We start from the raw sequence: 20,435 nt of genomic DNA, 5'->3' as shown, positions 1-20,435 counted from the left end.
TTTGGAGAGGATGTGTTCGCAGGTTCAGTTTCAGGAACCTCGAACGAAACTTTGGCTTTTTGACACTCTAGTGACATCAGCTATGCTTTATGGAGTGCAGATGTGGGGACCTTCAGTGGGCCATCACAGCGCAGGCGGGTGGAGAGGTATGGAGAGGCCTTTGGTATCTATGATTGCTAGGATTATTAGAGCCAAGGCCTTGGTACCTCATGAGATTATTCGAGCAGAGCTGGCGGCTGCCCCTCTGGTGATTGAGGCTCTTACGAGATCAGTTTCCTACATACATGGCTTGTGGGATCTCCCCCGAGACAGATATGCACGCCTCGCCCTTGAGTCCTCTCGACAGGTAGCTTTACAGGGAGACACGGCTTGTTGGTATGGACAGATGACATCTTGGTTCCAGGCACATGGTTTTAGCGTGGACAGATTGCCTCCCTTCCAGTATTCTCTAGAGGCACCCTCTCCCACTCTCACACGGACAGAGATTACCACTCATCCGTCAGGATTTAGTTCAGCTGGACATTAGGACGACATGGATACAGCCAGCCGACTGAGGTGCTGGGCACGAAGATGGCTTTCTACAGAGAGCATTTTCTTCAGCTCACAGCAGATGGTTTTGTGATCAGACCTAGTTACATGGATGTACACTTGTCTTATGCAGTACGATGTGCTATTGGTCAGATTCGCACATCCTCACACCAGCTTGAGATTGAGATTGGCCGATATAGAGGTATACCAGCTGAGGCCAGGATATGTGGAGTATGCCATGGGGAGCCAGAGACAGAGCTGCATTATATATGCCATTGTACTGCATACTATGAGATACGTGGTCGTTTCCACTGTTTATTCAGAGAGGGTTTTGGACCACTTTCCAGAGTCATGGGGTACGAGGACGAGAGAGAGAGAGAGAGAGAGAAATGAAATGAAATGTTATATTAACGTCTTCAAAAGGCCAAAGTGACCTATGAGACCAAAGTTACAACCATGTGACATCTGATACACTATCTGGAAAAGAAAAGAAAGGACTGAAGGTAAGTATCTAGCCCTACAATACATCAGTAGGGAGCATCCGGAAGTAGCAACTAGGGAGAGTGGGAAGCTAATGCTACTAGTCAAAATGGGGTGCATGAGTACATGGATACATGAATACTGTTGGAAATAAGTGCACACTAGGTGTACTATTTCTCTAGTCTAGTTTCAGTTCAGTCTTTGTGTCTTGAGTCTAGTGCCATGTGGCACCTCTACATTTATCCCATAAGTGAGTCTACTCAATCTTGTACTTCTCACCTATAAATTGTAGGTGTCACATCAATGAATGTATCAATCTTGTGTCTTGTCTACACTCATCTCAAGGTATATCTATGCTTTGTGTTTCCTTCTAGTCTGGCTCTCATTTCAGTTTCAGTTTATCTTTGTCTCTCCCCCATTTTTCCTACATGGTATCAGAGCAGGTTTGTTCGCCCTCAAGCTTCCTTTGCATCTACGCCTGCCCTCAGGCGCTTGGTTCGGTTCTCTTGCTCATGGCTCAACGGTTGACCACGTGGGTTCGCCTACATTATTGGCGCACTTCACGCCGTTGCTCAGCGGTCTTCCTTGGCTACTGCCGAAATTCACACCACACCTGTTTTTTGCCTAGCGCCCATTGCGACCCGTTCATCTGGCTTGGCCTGCTGCTGATGGCTGCTGTGAGGGCCGCCGCTTTCACACCAACTCACTACGCCACCTATGTATGGGCTCAACCGTTTTTTTCTGCCCGCCATACCAAACTGCCCGTCTTCTCATTCTTGCTGCTGCGGGGGTTCATCATGGTGCTGCCGCCTCTCTACTTGAGCTTACCGACCTGTCTTCTAGTACTGCACATGCAGCAGCTACCCACGCACTATCTTCTTCATCAACATGCCTTCTCAAGTCGTGGACCTCCTGTTATTTCCCATTTTCTCTTCATCTTCACATGTGGGTTAGCTGTCCATTGGACCAGCCAGACTTGCAGTAACAAATTTAAAGCAGAAATCAAGTGTATGTCGTGTTCTGTTTTCAGTCTACTCTCTATTTCTTTTATTTAAAAAAAAAAGAAGAAGAAGAAGAAGAAAAAAAGAAAAAAAAAGAGAGAAAAAAAAAAGAGAGTTCTGAATTTCATTTACTTCTCTATCTTGTATGGGATTAGACACTGCCAAATCTGGTAAGACCTTCCCATCTCTCTCATAATTGTCTATGTTTTCATGCTATCTACCACCATTGATCACCAATGATGTAGATCATGGGGTAATATCCTGTCTATTTGTCTACATGGACTTATCTTTGTCCCTATCCAAGAGGCACCCCTGCATTACCCACTCTAGCAGGAGGATTGACCTGGAGGAGGGATTATCTATCAAGGTCCATCTCTCTGTCTATCTACAATCAGTCAGTCTCTCTGTCTATGTGTCTATCCTGTCACATGTCTTTGACACTCTATCTATCAGTCTATATGCCTCTCTTTTGTGGATTAGCTACCCACATTCTCTTGGCATTTTTTGTCTATGTCCCCATTTATCTTCTACCTGTCAGTCTCTCTCATGTCTATCTGAAAGTCTCTCTCTCTGTGGGACCACTCTACTGGCTGATTGTCTCTCTCTCTGTCTGTCTATGATCCACTCTTGTCCCTACCCTTGTGGACCCATATGAGGATATCACTTGAGGAGGGGTGTCTCAGGATCTTTTGTCTCTCATGTCTTGTCTCTCAGTCTATCAGTCTTTATGTCTGTCTTTTAGTCTTGTCCATCTTGTCTTCTAGTTTGTCTCTCAATCCTTATCTAGTCTCTCTGTCTTGGTTTTATCTTTTGTCATGTCATAGTCTTGTTTTTTGTCTTCCTCCTAGTGTCCACTTAAGGAGGGTGTTGGAAATAAGTGCACACTAGGTGTACTATTTCTCTAGTCTAGTTTCAGTTCAATCTTTGTGTCTTGAGTCTAGTGCCATGTGGCACCTCTACATTTATCCCATAAGTGAGTCTACTCAATCTTGTACTTCTCACCTATAAATTGTAGGTGTCACATCAATGAATGTATCAATCTTGTGTCTTGTCTACACTCATCTCAAGGTATGTCTATGCTTTGTGTTTCCTTCTAGTCTGGCTCTCATTTCAGCTTCAGTTTATCTTTGTCTCTCCCCCATTTTTCCTACAAATACATGAATATGGGGGAGTACAAAAGTGACAGTGAGTACAACAGTATATGGCTGGAGTGGTAATCATCCTAGGAGCTCTAGCATGGGTCTCTGCCGGATGGCCTCGATATCTGCCATAGTGAGATGCCTGGTCGGACGAGCCCGATGCCTCGCAATGATGCTCTAAATCCTTCGGTGTAGGCACCGTCTCTGATGTAAGGATCCGCGAACCCTGGGGCGTTTGGATCTACCCAACTGGATAGCTCTCTCAACTAGAGTCCCACGGGGTGCCCACAGTTGGGCTGTCGGCTGTGTGTCCTCCCGGGTAGTCCCTCTAAAGAAGTCGGTAATCTGTCTCTGTGTGGACTCCTTGCCAGTCGGGCGTCTGCTCCTCATAATGGACTCTTTGAGCCTGCGGATCTCACATGCTGATGATACCCTGGCGCCCCTACTAGCCTTAGAGAGAGAAATGTAAACTCAAATTAGAGAGAACTAGAGATTGCATGACTCAATGATGCTGTTAATTGATAGATTGAAGCTTGATGCATTTATAGGGCAATGACACATGGTTAAGCCTATGACATTACTGCTTATCACATTCACACATAAACGGCTATAAGAGGTTGTTCACACACACTCACTTACACACACAAGTGAGTGTTCACACACACATACACGCGGGTACACAACCAAGGGTACACATGCGATGATAAATACATAGAGACTCCGAAATACCCAACACCAAGCCACCTTGCGGTTTCACGCCCTAGAACTGTTGGTATGATGATGAATGCCGAGCTTCACGCTCTCATCTTAAGCATGAGTTACGGATTGGGAAAATCACGAAGCGCCAAGCGCAACGTATTTCTCAATGTGTCACCCAACGCAAGAAACGAGAGTTCTACGCTCAGAAAGACGATGAGTTATACCGACTATTTTTAGGGCCGAACTACAAAGTGGCTCGGAGGAAAATCTGAGAAGATTGCCCCCCCACACCTATCACCTGCCTGGACACATGGTGCTTCTATGCATGCTTCCTCTTATCATATCCCCTATCAGCCACCTCTACCCCCACCACTAGATCTCCGCCCTACCACCTCCATCTTCTCCACAAAGGGCATGGTTGTCGAGGTCATGTGCCGACTACGTAATGGGCGGGTCCAGGATCACGAGGCACTCACTACCGAGTATATCTCACATGCTGATGATACCCTGGCGCCCCTACTAGCCTACATGTTCAATAGAGCCCTTTGTGAAGGATTTCCACCCTCTTGGTCTGCTAACACCATCATCCCCATCCTCAAAGCCGGAGATCCACTTGATCCTAATAATTACATAATGATCATGATTGGCTACACATTGGCCAAATCTATGGATCGGTGCTAGAGGCAGAGGTCATTTCATTTGCACAGAGACAAGGATGCAGAGCCTAAGGACATGTAGGATTTCGGAGGAGCTTCTCTGCCCTTGAACACATCTTCACCCTTTGTGCTGCCATCATCGAGGAGGGTAGAGCACAACATCAGAGGATTTACTTCTGCTCTGTGGATTTCCACAAAGCTTTTGATACTGTACCCCGAGCCCGCCTCCTACAACATCTATGGGAGATAGGTTTCCCATCTGACATGGTTTGGAGCATCATCGCCCTCTATGAGTCTATCACACTGGACTAGTGAGAGCCTCAGGAGGTACATTGCATCACATTTTTTGCACTATTGGGGTGAATTAGGGCACTCGTCTATGACCCACTCTTTTTTTTTAACAAAATGGAGATTTCACACCAAGCAAGGTGGAGATCTCAACCAATCAGGAGCCCTGGGCGGCCAATAGGGTCCCGAATGAGAGGATGTGAAAAAGATATCAATGTCCCACTCTCTCATAAACTGGGCGCGCTTCCTCTCTGCAGCCCTCGAAGATCCCTGGATTCTAGCCCAGGTAGCCATAATGGTGTGAATAATATCACTCCAAATCCTGCAAAGACACTGAGAAACAAGAACGGGAGTACCCTCAATGGCCTCAGTGCATCTAGCCTTCCAGATATTCCAGGCTGAGATGCTAGAAATAATCTCCCAAGAAGTGTCTAACCTCTGTGCCGCAGGGACAAAGTGTGAAAGTGGCAAATCCTGAAGACAACACTGCCGAGCAACTCCTTGCCTAACCATAATGGCCAAGCTCCTGTCAGTCCCCTCGAACCTCAGCTGAGGTCCAGACTGTGTCAACCAAATGATAGAACCAAAAGAAATGATAGCATCCCTCTTAATCCTACCAAAGAGGTGTGCAATCGCAGACCAAACCCTCTATGCTTCCCTACATTCCCATAAACAATGGTAAATTGACTCCGAAACTCTTGCACATCTAGGGCATGCTGGGCGGCAAGCACCAGTAACAGACCTCCACTGATTGGTGGCCAGACCACCATGAAGGGAAACCCAGATAAAGGAGGAAATCTGTGGCTTCCTATAAGAGTGCCACAATCTCCGCCAAAATGCCCTCTGAATGTCAATCGAAATGCTGTGAGACTCCCAATGGGGTCTAAGAGTAGGGACACTCTGAATGTGTCCCAAGATAAGATGTCTGGCATTCCGCACAATATAACTGAAAAAAGGCATGCTTTTCAAAGGATTACAAGCATCCTTCCACTCCCACTCACCGGGGTCCCAAGGCAAATGTCTGATAGGACAGCCACCATACAACCAAAGGCTAACACTCTCTGTGATCATCCCTTTGGGGGGGGGGGGGGGGGGGGGGGGGGGGGGGGGTCAAAACCAGGGGCGACGAAGGGGAGCGGTGAACTACATCTGAAAAAATAAAGCGTGAGCTGAGAGTCCAGTCACCTCTGCGAACAGGGACACACTTCGTGATCTGCTGCATAAGAAAGTCCTTCCACGGCTTAGTGCCTGGAAGAAACCCCCTAACAACAAGCTTACAGTGCAAAGCCTTACATTGCACCTCGGGGTCAATGATATTCATTCCCCCTTCCTACTTAGGCCTAATAATGGTTTCCCAAGTAACACTAGCCCTAGTGTGTGCATTTCCATCAAGCCCTGATCAAAGAAAGTTCCGAATAAGGCGACGAAGCTGGCGCAGCCCTTATGAAAAATCCAACACGAAGCAATAAACAAAGATGTGGCTAGCAAAACTTGGTTAACCACCAAAGCTCTAGAGGCCAAGTCGAGCTTCCTCCTACTCCAGTGATGAAGTTTGCTTTTAATGCTTAAGAGCACTGGAGCAAACTGTTGTGCAGGGGAGATGTCAACAATGCCCACCTGACAACCAAGGTATCTAGCAGAGCATCCTCTCTCAATCCAAGTAAAACCAACATCTGTACCCCAATCTGCAAGAGGAGAATCATTGATCCAAAAACCAACTGATTTATGCCAATTGATAGTAGCTCCTGCTCTGCTGCCAAACAAAAGGCCTCCAAGGCTGTCCGGAAAGCACATAAACAAGCATGTGAAGCCTCAAGGAACAATGCCGTATCATCTGCTAAGTCAGAGTCCAAAAACTCTTCTTCCGTGCATAAAGGCAGCTTGAGACCCACAACACCAAGGGCAACCCGAAGAAACCTGCTCATAGCCTCAGCTACAATGAGGTACAGTAAAGGGGCGAGGGGACAACCCTGCCTCACCGAACGGGAAATCTGAAAACGCTCGCCGTGCCCCCCACAAGCTAAGACAGTCCCATAAGCCTCCCTGTATAGGCAGTACACCCCTCTGATCCAGTTTTGGGAAAACCCCATATGTGCCATAGTGCCCTCCAAAAAATCCCAATCCACTCTGTCATAAGCTTTTTCAAAATCAAGCAAAAGAATGGCAAGAGGCTGCTGACTAGACTTTGCCCACTCGTCGACAGCTTCCCACAAAGAAAAGATGTTGTCAAATATACTCCTTCCTTGGAGGAGTGTATCATGGATAGTCCTTTGGAGAATCGGCTGCAACCTTATACTCAAGGCTTTAGCTAAGATCTTATATGCAGATCCAAGGAGAGTGATGGGCCTCCATTGTTTGATGTCTTGTCCCCACTCTTGGGGATAAGGTGAATCAGCCCCTCCGTGAGGTATGGCGGCATCATACCCGACATCCACATTTCTTGAAGGGCAACAGTGATAGCATCTCCAATATGATCCCAAAAAAGAATAAAGAAGGCGGGAGAAAGACCATCATCCCCTGGGCATGAACCATTGGAAAGAGCATGTAGTGCGTGAAGGAATTCATCCTTCGAGAAAGGGGCATCCAGGGAAGAACACACAGCATCTGTAATGAGCTTGGGCATGCACTCCCAGACTTTCTGCCGTGTCACATCTCTCGAGGAGAGGGCACCTCTGTAGTCAACAAAGACCGATAAAAATCTGAAGCAATACCCCTTACCTTGTCAGGTTCAATCTGAACCTCACCTTGTGGATCCTGCAAGTACCTCATAGAATCCCTGCTATGGGCACACCTGTGCGTTGAAAAAACTCATTGTTGCATCGGCCACCCATCTGAGTCCAAAAAGCGTCGTTTGCATGAAACGCGAACTAAGCCCTCCTATCCATGGCCAACTGCAGCTCTGCTCTAACTGTGGTCAAGAGGTCTGTAATCCAAGATGCATGTGGATGCTTTTCATGTTCCCTCTGAAGAGCAGCAATGCTATGCCTAATAGCTCTCTCCTTGCCCAGAGCCTCCTTCTTCTTGGACAAGGCAGCGCTATGATAATGATGGCTGGTCCTCTCAAGAGCTAGCGCAATATTATGACGAGGATCAGGACCATCACAAGATCTCCATATCTCTCTGATCTCAAGGGAGATGTCAGCATCTAGATAAAGAGAGTCAGGGATACGGACACGGGGTGAGGCCGAGTGAGCCCTAGGCTCCCTGAGACACAAAACCACGGGGCAATGATCGGATCTGGTGGTGCCAGGCATAATAGCAATGGTGCCTCCTTTGTCCAGGGACCAATCATCCACATAAAATCTGTCTAGACGTGCAAAGATGCTCTCAACCCCGCTCCTACGGTTATGCCAAGAGAAAGATAAGGAATTTGGCCTTCTCTGGAAGTCATCCTCAGTCCAGCAATCCCTGCCAAAGAAAGAGAGTGTGAACCCAAAGGGTGTAACCCCCTTCGTCTCCACCCTTCTTGTTAGAAGGTTGCTCAACCATATCCAATGATCAACCTGGGGAATGACATTTGTAATGGTGTCCCAAAAGGCCACCCTTTCACCTCTCACATTAGGTGCATAAATATTCAAGATTTCCAATTTTTGACCCTCATGCATGATTAAGATCCACTGCGCTCTAGTAGGGATGATAACACCGTGCCCAATAACATGAGGCATAACAGATGCTGCCAGTGAAATGCAAACACCCCCTCTAGTCCCAACAGCCGAGGACCAGAAGGTGTGGGCAGAAAGCATCTTACCTGTTTTGCCACACTGAGATCTATCCAATTTGTGTTCTTGCAACAAAAGTATATCCATAGACCCTCCTATAAGAGCAGGGTGAAGCTGGTCCTTCAGAAGGCGCTTCCTACCATGGGTGGGAAGCCCTCCAAGGCCCTGAACATTCCATGAGACGATTCTCATGGAAGAGAAGAGGGTTTGAACCCCCAATCTAAGAAGACGATGGGCAGCCTGAGGACGCCTCTCATATGCTGGAGGACGGGATAATCCACGGGGCAAAGTCCACTGACGTGCCCTTGTTCTGCCAAGACCCAATCCCGAGCCTGGAGAAGGGAAGGGTGAGGTCCAAAGATTCTGGCAATGAGGGTCGTTCTGGCAATGAGGGTCGTTTTGGAGTCCTCGATTTCGGCGAAGAGGACCGCGAGCTTGTCTTCGGAAAAAACAATGGTTCGCCCGGCCGAGGGAGAATGATTAGCCATGATGCTAATCGAAAAAGAAGGCCGACTTCTGACCCACTCTTTTTGGCCTCTGCATTGATGAGATCTTGATCTTCATTGATAGATTAGGCGGGGCTGGTCCCACAACTGGCAGTTTTCAGTTGATCCCCCTACTACTTTAGATAGATGACAATCATCCTCCTGTCAGTTTCAGTTGAGGGACTTCACAGACATTTGGATGCCTTACAGGATTTTTGCACTCAGCGGGATTTCATACCCATTTTTGGGCATATTGAATCGAGAAGAAAAATGTGGCATAAGATCTATATTTGAAGCCCATCCCACATGAATAATTTTTTTTAAAACTTAAATAGCAAGTACTTTATTTCAAGTAAATAGTGTTTTTATGTTGGAAGTTAAGGAATTATGTGTTAATATGAGGTTAAAAAATGGTTTTTTATTGAGATTAAGAAACGTTTTAGTTGAAAACTGGTTTTTTAACATCTATTTCTGAGTGAAATTTCTAAGCATGGGTGTCTTTCTCTTCCAGGCATTGATATCACATGACAAGCTTGGAGTTTTGATTCATGAGCTTTTGATAATTGAGGTAATGAGCTAGAAGTTGGTTCAAAGTTACAAACGTAAATATTTTACTTTAGACCAATTATCGCCCTCACATATGGAGTCATCGCCCTCACATATGGAGTCAATGTGCATAGGCATTTCATGTCGTAAATCCATTACCAAAGGTTGTTAAAAGTAAAAGATGTGTTATGGCCTTTTCACGTTGATGAAGCTAAGAGCTTTTATTACTTTTTTTAAGAGCTTAGCAAGATCAGAATCACATCTACCGCCACCTCCAAGATGTGGATCCTGAACTGTGCACATGCGAAATCTTTTGCTCGGTGCTGAAGTGACGTGAACCTGCGCTGCTGCCCCGCCTGCCCTCTGTTGCCTTTGCCTGTTTCTTTGCTGCTCCCGCCTGCCTCTGCTGCCTTCGCCTGCCCATCTGCTGCCTTCGCACCCCCCCTTCTCCTGCCCAACTTCTGCCCTTCGCTAGCTTTTCAGTCCCCGCCTGCCCTTCAGCTACCCCCGCTAGCCCCTCTGCTGCCCACCGCCTGCCTTCGCCTGCCCCTTTTGCTGCCCCTACCAGCCCCCCTTTTGCTGCCCTGCCTGCCCTTCAGCTGCCCCCGTCTGCCCCCGTCAGCCCCTCTGCTGCCCCCCGCCTGCCTTCGCCTGCCCCCTTTTGCTGCCCCGCCTCCCCCTTTGCTGCCCGCCCCTTGCCTTCTTCAGTCCCCGCCTACCCCTCTGCTGCCCCCGCCTGCCCCTTTGCCCTTGCTTCCCCAGCTGCTCCCTTCCTTTGCTCCCGTTTTCCCAGCAGCTATTTTATCTGGATTCAAGTCGGCCGCCCACTTTTCTTGATTGGTCTTATGGCTTTTTCTGCCGCAACCAATCGCTCATCACCCCCACTGGCCGGGAGAATCATCAATTTTTCACAAGACGAGCTCACCTTTCTTCAGCACGACATTGACCTTGAGGTCTAGACTACCCTTGTTGCGAGAGTTTATGGTTCCCACCCTTCTCGTTCACAGGCCCGTGAATGGCTTCTAGCAGCTCTCCCTTCGGAGCTGATTGTGCACTTTCAGGATACTCGTTTACTTGGTCGAGGCTTCTTCCAGGTGGACTTTCATTCTTCAGAAGCTACTTCTCAAGCTTTGGCTAGCAGCCCCTTTCCTCTTGGTCCTAGGAAGATTTTCTTCTTTCAGTACCAGATGGGCTTTGATCCAGTGGTGGGAGGATCAGCGCCTTACCCCGGTCTCACTACGGTTTCCTGCTCTTCCTCGGTCCTATTGGAAGCTTTTAGCTTCCATAGGGGCATCCTTTGGCCAGGTTCTAGAGGTACCAATCCTCCCGAGCTCTCCCGCCTCCGCTTCCGCGGCCGTTACCCCCACTCTTGATGGTGTACCCCGGGTCCTTGTGCTTGTTCTTGATCCATCGATCACTGATGATCATGTTATGCTTCAGAGACCTGACGGATCTCATTTCGCCAAAGGATGGAGATTGCAGGCAGACCTGACCAGTGTCAGATTTGTAGTCGACAGGGTCACATTGCTAGAGATTGTCCTAGATCGAGGGGCCATGCTAGGAGGCGGCGTGGTCCTGCCCATCAGAGGCCTTCTGCAGATGCCGAGACTCCAGCTGCTCCTTTGACACAGCAGACCACACAGCGTTGGGTTGTGGTTAGGGATGGCAGGCACCCTCAGACTCCCGTACTTGCCCCTTCACCGACACTCCTTGTGGAGCACCCTAACCCCTATGCAGCTCTTGGCTCACAGGATGTTGATCCTTTTTTGGAGGATGAGGCCTTGCAGGCACATGATCTGGATCCCTCACAAGAGGATGCTGCATTATAGTTACAGGATGATTGCACCCTTGAGGATGATGTTGCACATTTGCATTGTCATGGTACCTCTCCAGTTCTGAGGACTAGCCGTGGCTTTTCCCCGGAGTGGGAGAGAGAGGTAAGGTTTACATCGTCAAATTTTCCCTCCCTTACCTATGCGAGACGCACTTCTGTCTCTAAAGGGGATCCTCGTCGACCACGAGTGGACCTATGGATATATTGCTCTTGCAAGAGCATAAACTGGATGCTAGTCAGTGTGGGAGATCAGGCAAGCTTCTCTCGGGACACTCCTTTTGGTCACCGGCTGTTGGTACCAAGGGTGGTTGTTTGTATCTCTGTTTCAGCTTTGATCTTGCCTTGCATCATTGGACATGGTGTCATTTTGCCTGCGAGAGCGCAGTGGATCCTTCTTATGCAGGGTGCTACACGCATTGGTATTCTCAATATCTATGCTCCTAACCATAGAGGTGAGAGGATTGCCTTTTGGAAATCTCTCACTACATTGATGCCTCTTGCCGACCATTGGATTATTGGTGGGGATTTTAACATGGTTGAGATGCCAACGGATAGAACAGGTGGACATGAGGGCTTGGTGCATCCTCTTGAAAGAGCGTCTTGGGAGAGGTTTATACTCTCCATTCATGGTAGAGATTGTTGGCATGAGGATGACATTTTGAGGAGTCCATCCACTCTTCTTTATTCATGGTGTAACAGGAGAAGAGATGTAGGATGTATCTATGCACAGTTAGACAGATTTTATGTGGATGATTGGGTGCTTGACAGAGGTGGACACACTTTGATTGCTACAGTCCAAATCGGATCATTGCCCAGGGTTTTATGTATTAGAGATCCGAATTGCCATGGATCAGCACCCCATGTACGCAGCCCTGATCATTTGTTTTCAAATGCACAACTATCGCGTCGTATGCTTGATATTTGGAGATCTCATGACTTCGTACAGGCCTCTCAAAGCCTGGCCTTTGCTCTCTGTGATATTAGTGACTTTTATCACACATGTGCCCTGTCTAAGAGGCAAGAGGCCTTGGACTTAGAAAGGGCTATTAGACGTAGATTGGCTGCCTTGCAGAGAAAGAGCACGAGAAACATCCTCATGCTCAATGGGTTGCAGATTCTTTATGTACTATTAGAGCAGAACTTCATCACTCTCTTGAGCAGCGCGCGGAGTATCGTTTCCATGCCCAGGAATCCTTTCAGACACAGATGGGCGGCAGATGTAACAAACATTTCTTTGCTTCTCACGGCCCATCTCATGCCAGAGATAGTGTCAGGCAGTTGCAGGATTCACATGGCACTCTCCACCGATTTCTATTGCCAGCTTCTTAGTGCTGAGCCGCATTCTGATCTGAGACACAGGGGCACAGAGGAGATGTGTGCCGCTCTGGATGCCCCTTTTTCTATGCAGGAGTTCAGTCATGCTCTTCATGCCTTACCTCATGGTAAGTGTCCAGGGGAGGATGGCCTCTGCCCTGTTTTTTTTCACTACTTTTTGGGATGAGATTGGGGCTGAGATAACATCGGCTTTACAGGAGATGTGGGACACAGGTTCTATGCCTTCTTCTCTGACTGAGGGGCTTATTTATCTTATCCCTAAGAGCGGGGATAAGACATTGATTGGCCAATGGAGACCTATCACCTTACTTGGGACTGCCTATAAGATGCTTGCTAAGGCAGTGAGCATCAGGTTGCAGCCAATTTTGCAGGATGTTATATATGGGTTTCACTCAGAGATGGATTAAGGGAGTTTCATGCATGTATCGTGATGCCCACAGTAGAGTTCTTGCTTGCGGTGATAGAGGAGAGCGGTTTTAGATTTCTCGCTCTGTATGACAGGGCTGCCCATTAGCCCCTTTATTATATATCATAGTTGCAGAGGCCATGAACATCTTTCTCCGCTCCACTGCTGGTATTTCAGGATTGAGGTTGCCTCTTCGTAGTCATGAGGAGTTGGTTTACTCTGAGTTAGCTGATGACACAACCCTGTTTTTGGAGTCTTCACATATATGCTTATGTTCCTTCCGGGTAGCACTAGAGGAGTTCTGTTTGGCAGCAGGGGCACTCATTAATTGGCACAAATCTGTTGGTTTTTGGGTTAGTGATTCACCGAAAGTTGATTGGGGTGCAGAGCTTGGTTTTACTTGGATCAACAGAGGATGCACTACTAGATATTTGGGATGCCAAGTTGGGATTGATATTTCTCCTGCAGAGCAGTTTGCTCCGGTACTTACGAGTATCCGGAAGAAGCTCCTCCTCCATTGGAGCTCCGGGAGATTAGATTTAGCCTCCAGAGCTTTGGTGGCTAATCAGGTTTTGCTTGCCTTAGCTTGGTTTATTGCCTCTTGTTGGTGCTTCTCTCGTGCGTGCATTGGTCAATTGCGGAGATTGATCTGCAATTTTCTTTGGTCGGGCTTGGATGGCACCTCAGACACTCGTGCCAGGGTAGCTTGGCTCACAGTTATTCAGCCCAAAAGAAAGGGGGGCTTGAATATTATCGATCCGGATGTTCAATGCAAGGCGTTGCTTTGCAAACTTGTGGTCAGAGGTTTCCTACCACGCACTGAGCCTTGGAAGGATTTTTGCTTGTCTCAGATTTGCAGATGTACACCCAGGGTCGGGAGATACTGGATGCCCAACACACATTTTTTGTTCACAGAGGCTGATATTAGGGCACCATCTTCCCCTCTTATTGCAGCCATTGTCAGACCATGGAGAAGCATGAGATATTTTTTGCGACAAAGGCTTCCTAGGTCTTTGGACGAGGCTGACCGACAACCTATTATGTGGAACGAGTTCATTAGGGATGAGGCTGGTCGGCCACTTGGTGCATCTCGTTATATGCAATGGTCAAGATGGGAGAGATGCGCATACAAGATCAACCAAGTTTCCTTCATGGTTCGGATGAGTTCCAGAACTATTGGTCAGCAGAGACTATGGACAGGATGTGTTCCATGTTCATTTGTTCGAGGTTATTTGATGTGATGTGTTCAGTGTTCACAGTTCTACTTTGAGTTTGGAGCCAAGCAGATTTTCTTTTGCTCTTTACAGTGGCATTATGTTTTCTGAAGACAATAAGCTGACATGGCTCACAGTTATTCAGCCCAAAAGAAAGGGGGGCTTGAATATTATCGATCCGGATGTTCAATGCAAGGCGTTGCTTTGCAAACTTGTGGTCAGAGGTTTCCTACCACGCACTGAGCCTTGGAAGGATTTTTGCTTGTCTCAGATTTGCAGATGTACACCCAGGGTCGGGAGATACTGGATGCCCAACACACATTTTTTGTTCACAGAGGCTGATATTAGGGCACCATCTTCCCCTCTTATTGCAGCCATTGTCAGACCATGGAGAAGCATGAGATATTTTTTGCGACAAAGGCTTCCTAGGTCTTTGGACGAGGCTGACCGACAACCTATTATGTGGAACGAGTTCATTAGGGATGAGGCTGGTCGGCCACTTGGTGCATCTCGTTATATGCAATGGTCAAGATGGGAGAGATGCACATACAAGATCAACCAAGTTTCCTTCATGGTTCGGATGAGTTCCAGAACTATTGGTCAGCAGAGACTATGGACAGGATGTGTTCCATGTTCATTTGTTCGAGGTTATTTGATGTGATGTGTTCAGTGTTCACAGTTCTACTTTGAGTTTGGAGCCAAGCAGATTTTCTTTTGCTCTTTACAGTGGCATTATGTTTTCTGAAGACAATAAGCTGACATGTGCATTTTTCGAGATGTACTCAGTACTCGCCATGCTGAGGTGTCCATGGTCGCACCTTCGTCATCAGTTTTCTTCTGACTTTTTTGCACACTTTAAGATGCAGAGGAGGTGTTAAAATATTGCATCTTCTTATGCTGTCGTGGAGGTCTTGCCGGTCTGTTGCCACAGCCGACCTGGTTCATGCACAAGTATATAAGTGTTGCTGTCCTTTATTCATTCAATCATCCAATAGTGCCCTATTTGCTGGCTCTTGTACTCTGTAACCTCAAGCTAATAATGCTCTTGTTCTTGCTTGCAATCTTTCTCTCTCTCATGTTTATTTGCTTCCGCTTGTGCACTCTTTCACACATGACATGTAGGCTTTTGGAGGAGCTACTCTACCCTTGACCCAAGGTTGTTAGAGCCGTCAGAGGCGTTTGGTATGAGGCGGGTATGGTACGCGCCTCAAAAGACTCGTAGTTTTTAGAGGCGTGTTAGAGGCGTCTGTTAATATATATATATATATATATATATATATATATATATATATATAGTGATAGATAAATATAATATCTATGGTGAAAGTTGAGAGAGAGAGAGAGAGAGAGAGACACTAGAGTGTGTATGTATGAGCCTTGAGGGAGGGAGAGAGAGTGTGTGTGAAAGAAAGAAAGCTGTATTTGTGTGTGAAAGAAAGAAAGCTGTATTAAACGTCTGCAAAAGGCCAAAATGACCTATGAGACCAAAATAGTCCATCCTCATCATCTGGATACATCATCAAGATTCAAGGGTACAAAGTAAAATGAAATGAACTGAAATGAACCGGTAGAGTATAGAGAGAGCTCCAAAAGTGGGTATAAAAAACATAATCATCCTAGTGTGTTTGAAGTTTGAACTTTGAACTTTGGGTCTTGAGAAAGGCTTAAGGGAGGGAGGGAGAGAATGAGGGAGAGAGAGTGTGTGTGAGAGGGGCTGCCTTGGGCCCTTAAAGCCCCCGTCTAAAGACTCACACCAGCAAATAAAAAATAAAAAATAAAAAAATAAAATTGTGGACGCCTCGATCAGGCAGTCGTGCGCCTCGTACGCCTCAAACTGTTAGAGGCGCGCCTCGTAACAACTATATAGTGCCTTGACCACATCTTCACCCTTTGTTCCATCATCGAGGAGGGTAGAGCATGACATCAGAGGATTTAGTGTTGCTTTGTGGATTTTGCAAAGCTTTTGATAGTGTATCTTGAGCCCGGTTCCTACAACGTTTACAACAGATAGGAGTCCCATGTGACATGGTTTGGAGCATCATCACCCTCTATGAGTCTGTGTGCATCACATGAGATTTCCAGCACTATTGGGGTGAATCATTGAGAGATTAGGCGGGGGTGGTCCCACACTAGGAGGCATATTGATCCCCGTGCTACTTTATGTAGATGACGTTATCATCCATTCAAAATCAGCCGAGGGGCTTCAGAGACATTTGGATGCCTTATAGGATTTTTGCACTCAACGGGACTTCATTGTTAACCTTGATAAAACCAAGGTAATGGTCCTTCAATACCTTTATCCCCTTCACATCTAGATTGAGCTTCACATACAGAGGGGATCGCGTGGAGATTGTCTCGTCCTATGTCTGTCTACCTTGGTATCACTTTTAGTGGCCCACGCTTCACCATGCTTCTTGCAACACATGCCAGAGTGACATGGGGATATGCAGCCTTGAGCTTATTTAAGTGAGAGTGATTCCAGGCACATTTCCAGGAGTCCAAGACGAAGGGTTGGCTTTTTAACACCCTTGTCACACCAGCCTTGATGTATGGAGCAGCCCTCTGGGGCCAGATTTACTCGATCAGGGTTGGCAGCGAGTTGAGGCCTCTGGTCATGATGTTCTCCTGTATGACCTGCAACAAACCATCAGTCCCACACCAGATTATCCAGGCAGAGTTGGCTGCAGCCCCGCTGGTAATGGATGCACTCTTCCAAACAATCACATACCTCCATTGCATTAGTCACATGAATCCCCACCTCCACAGGTACCTGAGCTTGCCTTGGAGTCTTCAAGATAGCTAGCAGGGGCCACCTTGGAGTGTGGTATACCTGAGTTTCCACTTGGTTCTGAGGATATGGGCCTCTGCATGGACTGCCACCCACCCCTTCAGTATAGTTTGGACTTCCTTTTTCTCTAGCTCTCTCATGAGGACACCGATCAGGTTACATGGATCACACCTTCAGAGCTCATCGTCCTCATGCTAATTGAGGATGGATTCATCGAGCAGCCGGGCTAGCCACATGAGTGTTCACATGTCCCATGCCATGTGGATTGCAATTGGCTAGATACAGATTTCTGTGACCATTTGGCCACTCAAATGGTTCTCTCTAGTTTCTTGTGCTTGTAAGTGGCTAGTTTGTGGATCCAAGTGTCTGGGATCCCAGTTTCTCGCGCATGCGTGTGGATCCGAGTGCTAGGTATTCTAGTTCTGCGCTTTTGATGTGCCAGACTTGTGCTCACAAATGCCAGTGTTGTACTTGTTCCATAACCGGGAGATTTACTCATAACAAAGTGCACATGCACACATGTTTGCATTTTTGAAATAGTTTTTGCATTTTTGCATGCAATGAATGTCTAGTTCACGGGCCTGCAACGCCTTCCGGTGGACCATGTGGTTGCCTTGTATTCTGACGTGGTTTGTGGCATGTGAACAGGTGGTAAGTGCACTCAAAAACTCTTGCATTAGTTTATTTAAATGCTTTAGAATGTTTATAACCTTTGTAGGTTCACATTCATTTAAAATGGTGGACATTTTTTTATTAAGTGCCCGAGGCCCCACCCATTGGGCACCTTGGTGGCCTGGAGACACGTGGGTGGCCCAAGTAGTTGGCGACCTACACCATGTTAAATATGGCATAACATGGTATTTGTCACACAAATTGGGAAATATGGCATAACATGGTATTTGTCACACAAATTGGGAAATAATGCAGCACGTTGAAGGCCCTCTCTGTCCAATTCTGATGTGTTGTAAGTTGGGCAGGTGTGGCATTCACTGGGAAACCAAATGCCAAAGCCCTTTGTCTTTAAGGAAATTTGTCATACGGTACTTCTAAATGTGGAAGTTGTGTCTATCAAGCTTTTCACCAATAATCTTTTCTAGACTATCACTCATTTTGCTAAGCACAATGTTCACTGAGTATTTCCAACAATCAACTGAGACACAAACATACATACATGTACTTTGGCACTAATGTTGTCCACACATCCCATAATTTTTATGGCGACAAACTCCAGGGCTCAAAACCACTATTTGCATAAGCTTAAAATAACTTGGCACCACTCATAAAATCTGAGAAACACATTCGAAACAATCCTCCACTTTCCAAAACACTTCAATTAGCGTGTACTATGCATACAAGTTTACCCAAGTAGCATTCCCTGTATTCTATTTTTAAATATTTTATACACTATATATTTGAAATTTTGTACATGCAAAAACCTGTAGGTAGGAAACTTGTAAGAAACTTTGGGTTGATTTTACGAACCCGTTTCAAACAACCCCCTAACTACTATGCATCTAGCGTAGTGCATGAGATGCAACCACCCGTAGGAGTCGCAGAGCTTCATTGGCTTTGGGATTGTCCCAAAGCGCAACAGGGTCTGGTAGAGGATTCTTCGACTATTCACCACCTCTTTGGGTGCCTCCCATATCATCACTTGGGGAGTAGTCGCCTAGGTGCGAGATTTAGGGGCCGCTCTCCAATATGAAGAGACAGCACCCTCAGATTCACACATTGCAGGTAGAGTCTATCCCCACCCCCAACTCTCTAGTAGAGGCTTGGTCTCCTGACACTTGTCAGAGATGGGAGATCATCAGCGGCATGGCACATTTGGCGGGCACATTGCAGCAAGACCATTGAGGGCCACTCCCTCCCTCTCCCCCCCCCCCAAAAAAGTGGAGTCCATCTACTCCATATGGACAGATATCATTCATACCCTTTGTGGCGTGGGGGAAGCTACAGGGAGGTTCGGATTGCATGCGGAAATGTCAAGAGGCCTTGCTATGCATTTGGCAGCAGGGTCCCTTCCTCTTGGACAGTGTTGGGGACCTCACTTGGCACTACATGCCGACCGATTTGGCTTCCCCCCCCACTTTTATTTCCCTCCTCCCCTCTTGTATGAGGTAGTTCCTTCCAAGAGCGGCCAGCCATGGAGGGGACCATCCTCCCCTGTGTTTTGTCCTCTCTAAGAGGTTGTGTTTGTAATTCAGCTTATTGGCTGGTTTTCCATATAGCTGATAGAAGAATCTTTTTTTCAGGGTAAAAAAAGGATTAGATTATTGCAGCCTGTAGGCATAATTGTGAATTCATAATGTCCATACCTTGAGTTGAACTTTGTCTATCCTGTTCTTTTATCCGGATCTGCTAATATCCAGACTTTAGATCTATTTTTGGTGAACAATAGGGCACCATGTAATCGATCCAAAAGTTCATCAATTTGAGGAATATGATGCTTAATAGTTAGTTGATTCTACTCTCTGTAATCTATGTATAACCTCAATGTTCTGTCTCAGGGTTGCATCCGTACGTACGTACGGATCGATCCGTACCGTACGGAACGTACTGTACGGATCCATCCGTACGTTTATTTTTTTAAAAAAACCCCTTTTTGACCTTCACCGTGCGATTTTGGCCTTGTTTTGGAATTTCGCCTGTTTCGCCTACAACGCTCTGTTTCGCTCCGTCTCTGCACACTGTGCACATTGCAACCAGGTAATTCACACGCTCTCTCGCTCATGGCCTTGGTCCCTCATGATGCATCTCTGTCTCGTACTGTACTCTCTCTCTCTCTCTCGTACTGTACTCTCACGGAGGAGGGCATCCCAGCATAGACGGATGTTGCAGCGGCAGATTCGGATTATTCTTGCGAGGCATGCGAGACACCCAGTCAGGGTGCTGACCACACAGGATATTGAGGAGATCCGCCAGTGTCCGATGCGGCACATATTATGAGATGGAGGTACCTCCATAGTGTACCTTCCAGTTCCAGTTTCATTTTTTAGGTGCCAGTAGTATCATCTTTATTTTTTCATTTTCTGGGTTTTTTTATCCAGACATTGTATCAGATCCACCATGATGTAACTTTTGGTCTCATAGGTCATTATGGCCTTTTGAAGACGTTAATATAACATTTCATTTCATTTCATTTCATTTCTCTCTCTCTCTCTCTCTCTCTCTCTCTCTCTCTCTCTCTCTCTGCCAATGTACTACATGATTAATCTCGTCTCTCTCTCACTCCCTCCCGAGTCCGGGGTCCCTCTCCCTCTCTCTCTCTCTCTCTCTTTCCTCCTTTGGAGTATGCTCTACGCTCTCCCTCTCTC

General features: G+C 46.8%; 1 protein-coding gene across 5 annotated transcripts in view; it reads left to right on the top strand.

Annotated features, from left to right (window-relative positions):
- The window catches only part of LOC147631063 (uncharacterized), a 199,467-nt gene that overhangs the window by 68,305 nt on the left and 110,727 nt on the right, over nt 1-20,435 (top strand). For all 5 annotated transcript variants that reach the window (XM_086809385.1, XM_086809382.1, XM_086809384.1 and 2 more), the window contains one exon: nt 9,507-9,563. In XM_086809385.1, coding sequence (XP_086665511.1) covers nt 9,507-9,563 — 57 coding nt within the window. The remainder of the gene's footprint in view (nt 1-9,506; nt 9,564-20,435) is intronic.

The sequence above is a fragment of the Cibotium barometz genome, chromosome 15 (genome assembly GCF_041138505.1).
Source record: "Cibotium barometz isolate CiBa-2024 chromosome 15, ASM4113850v1, whole genome shotgun sequence".
Classification (NCBI taxonomy): Eukaryota; Viridiplantae; Streptophyta; class Polypodiopsida; order Cyatheales; family Cibotiaceae; genus Cibotium; species Cibotium barometz.
This window is presented reverse-complemented; position numbering and strand designations above follow the sequence as displayed.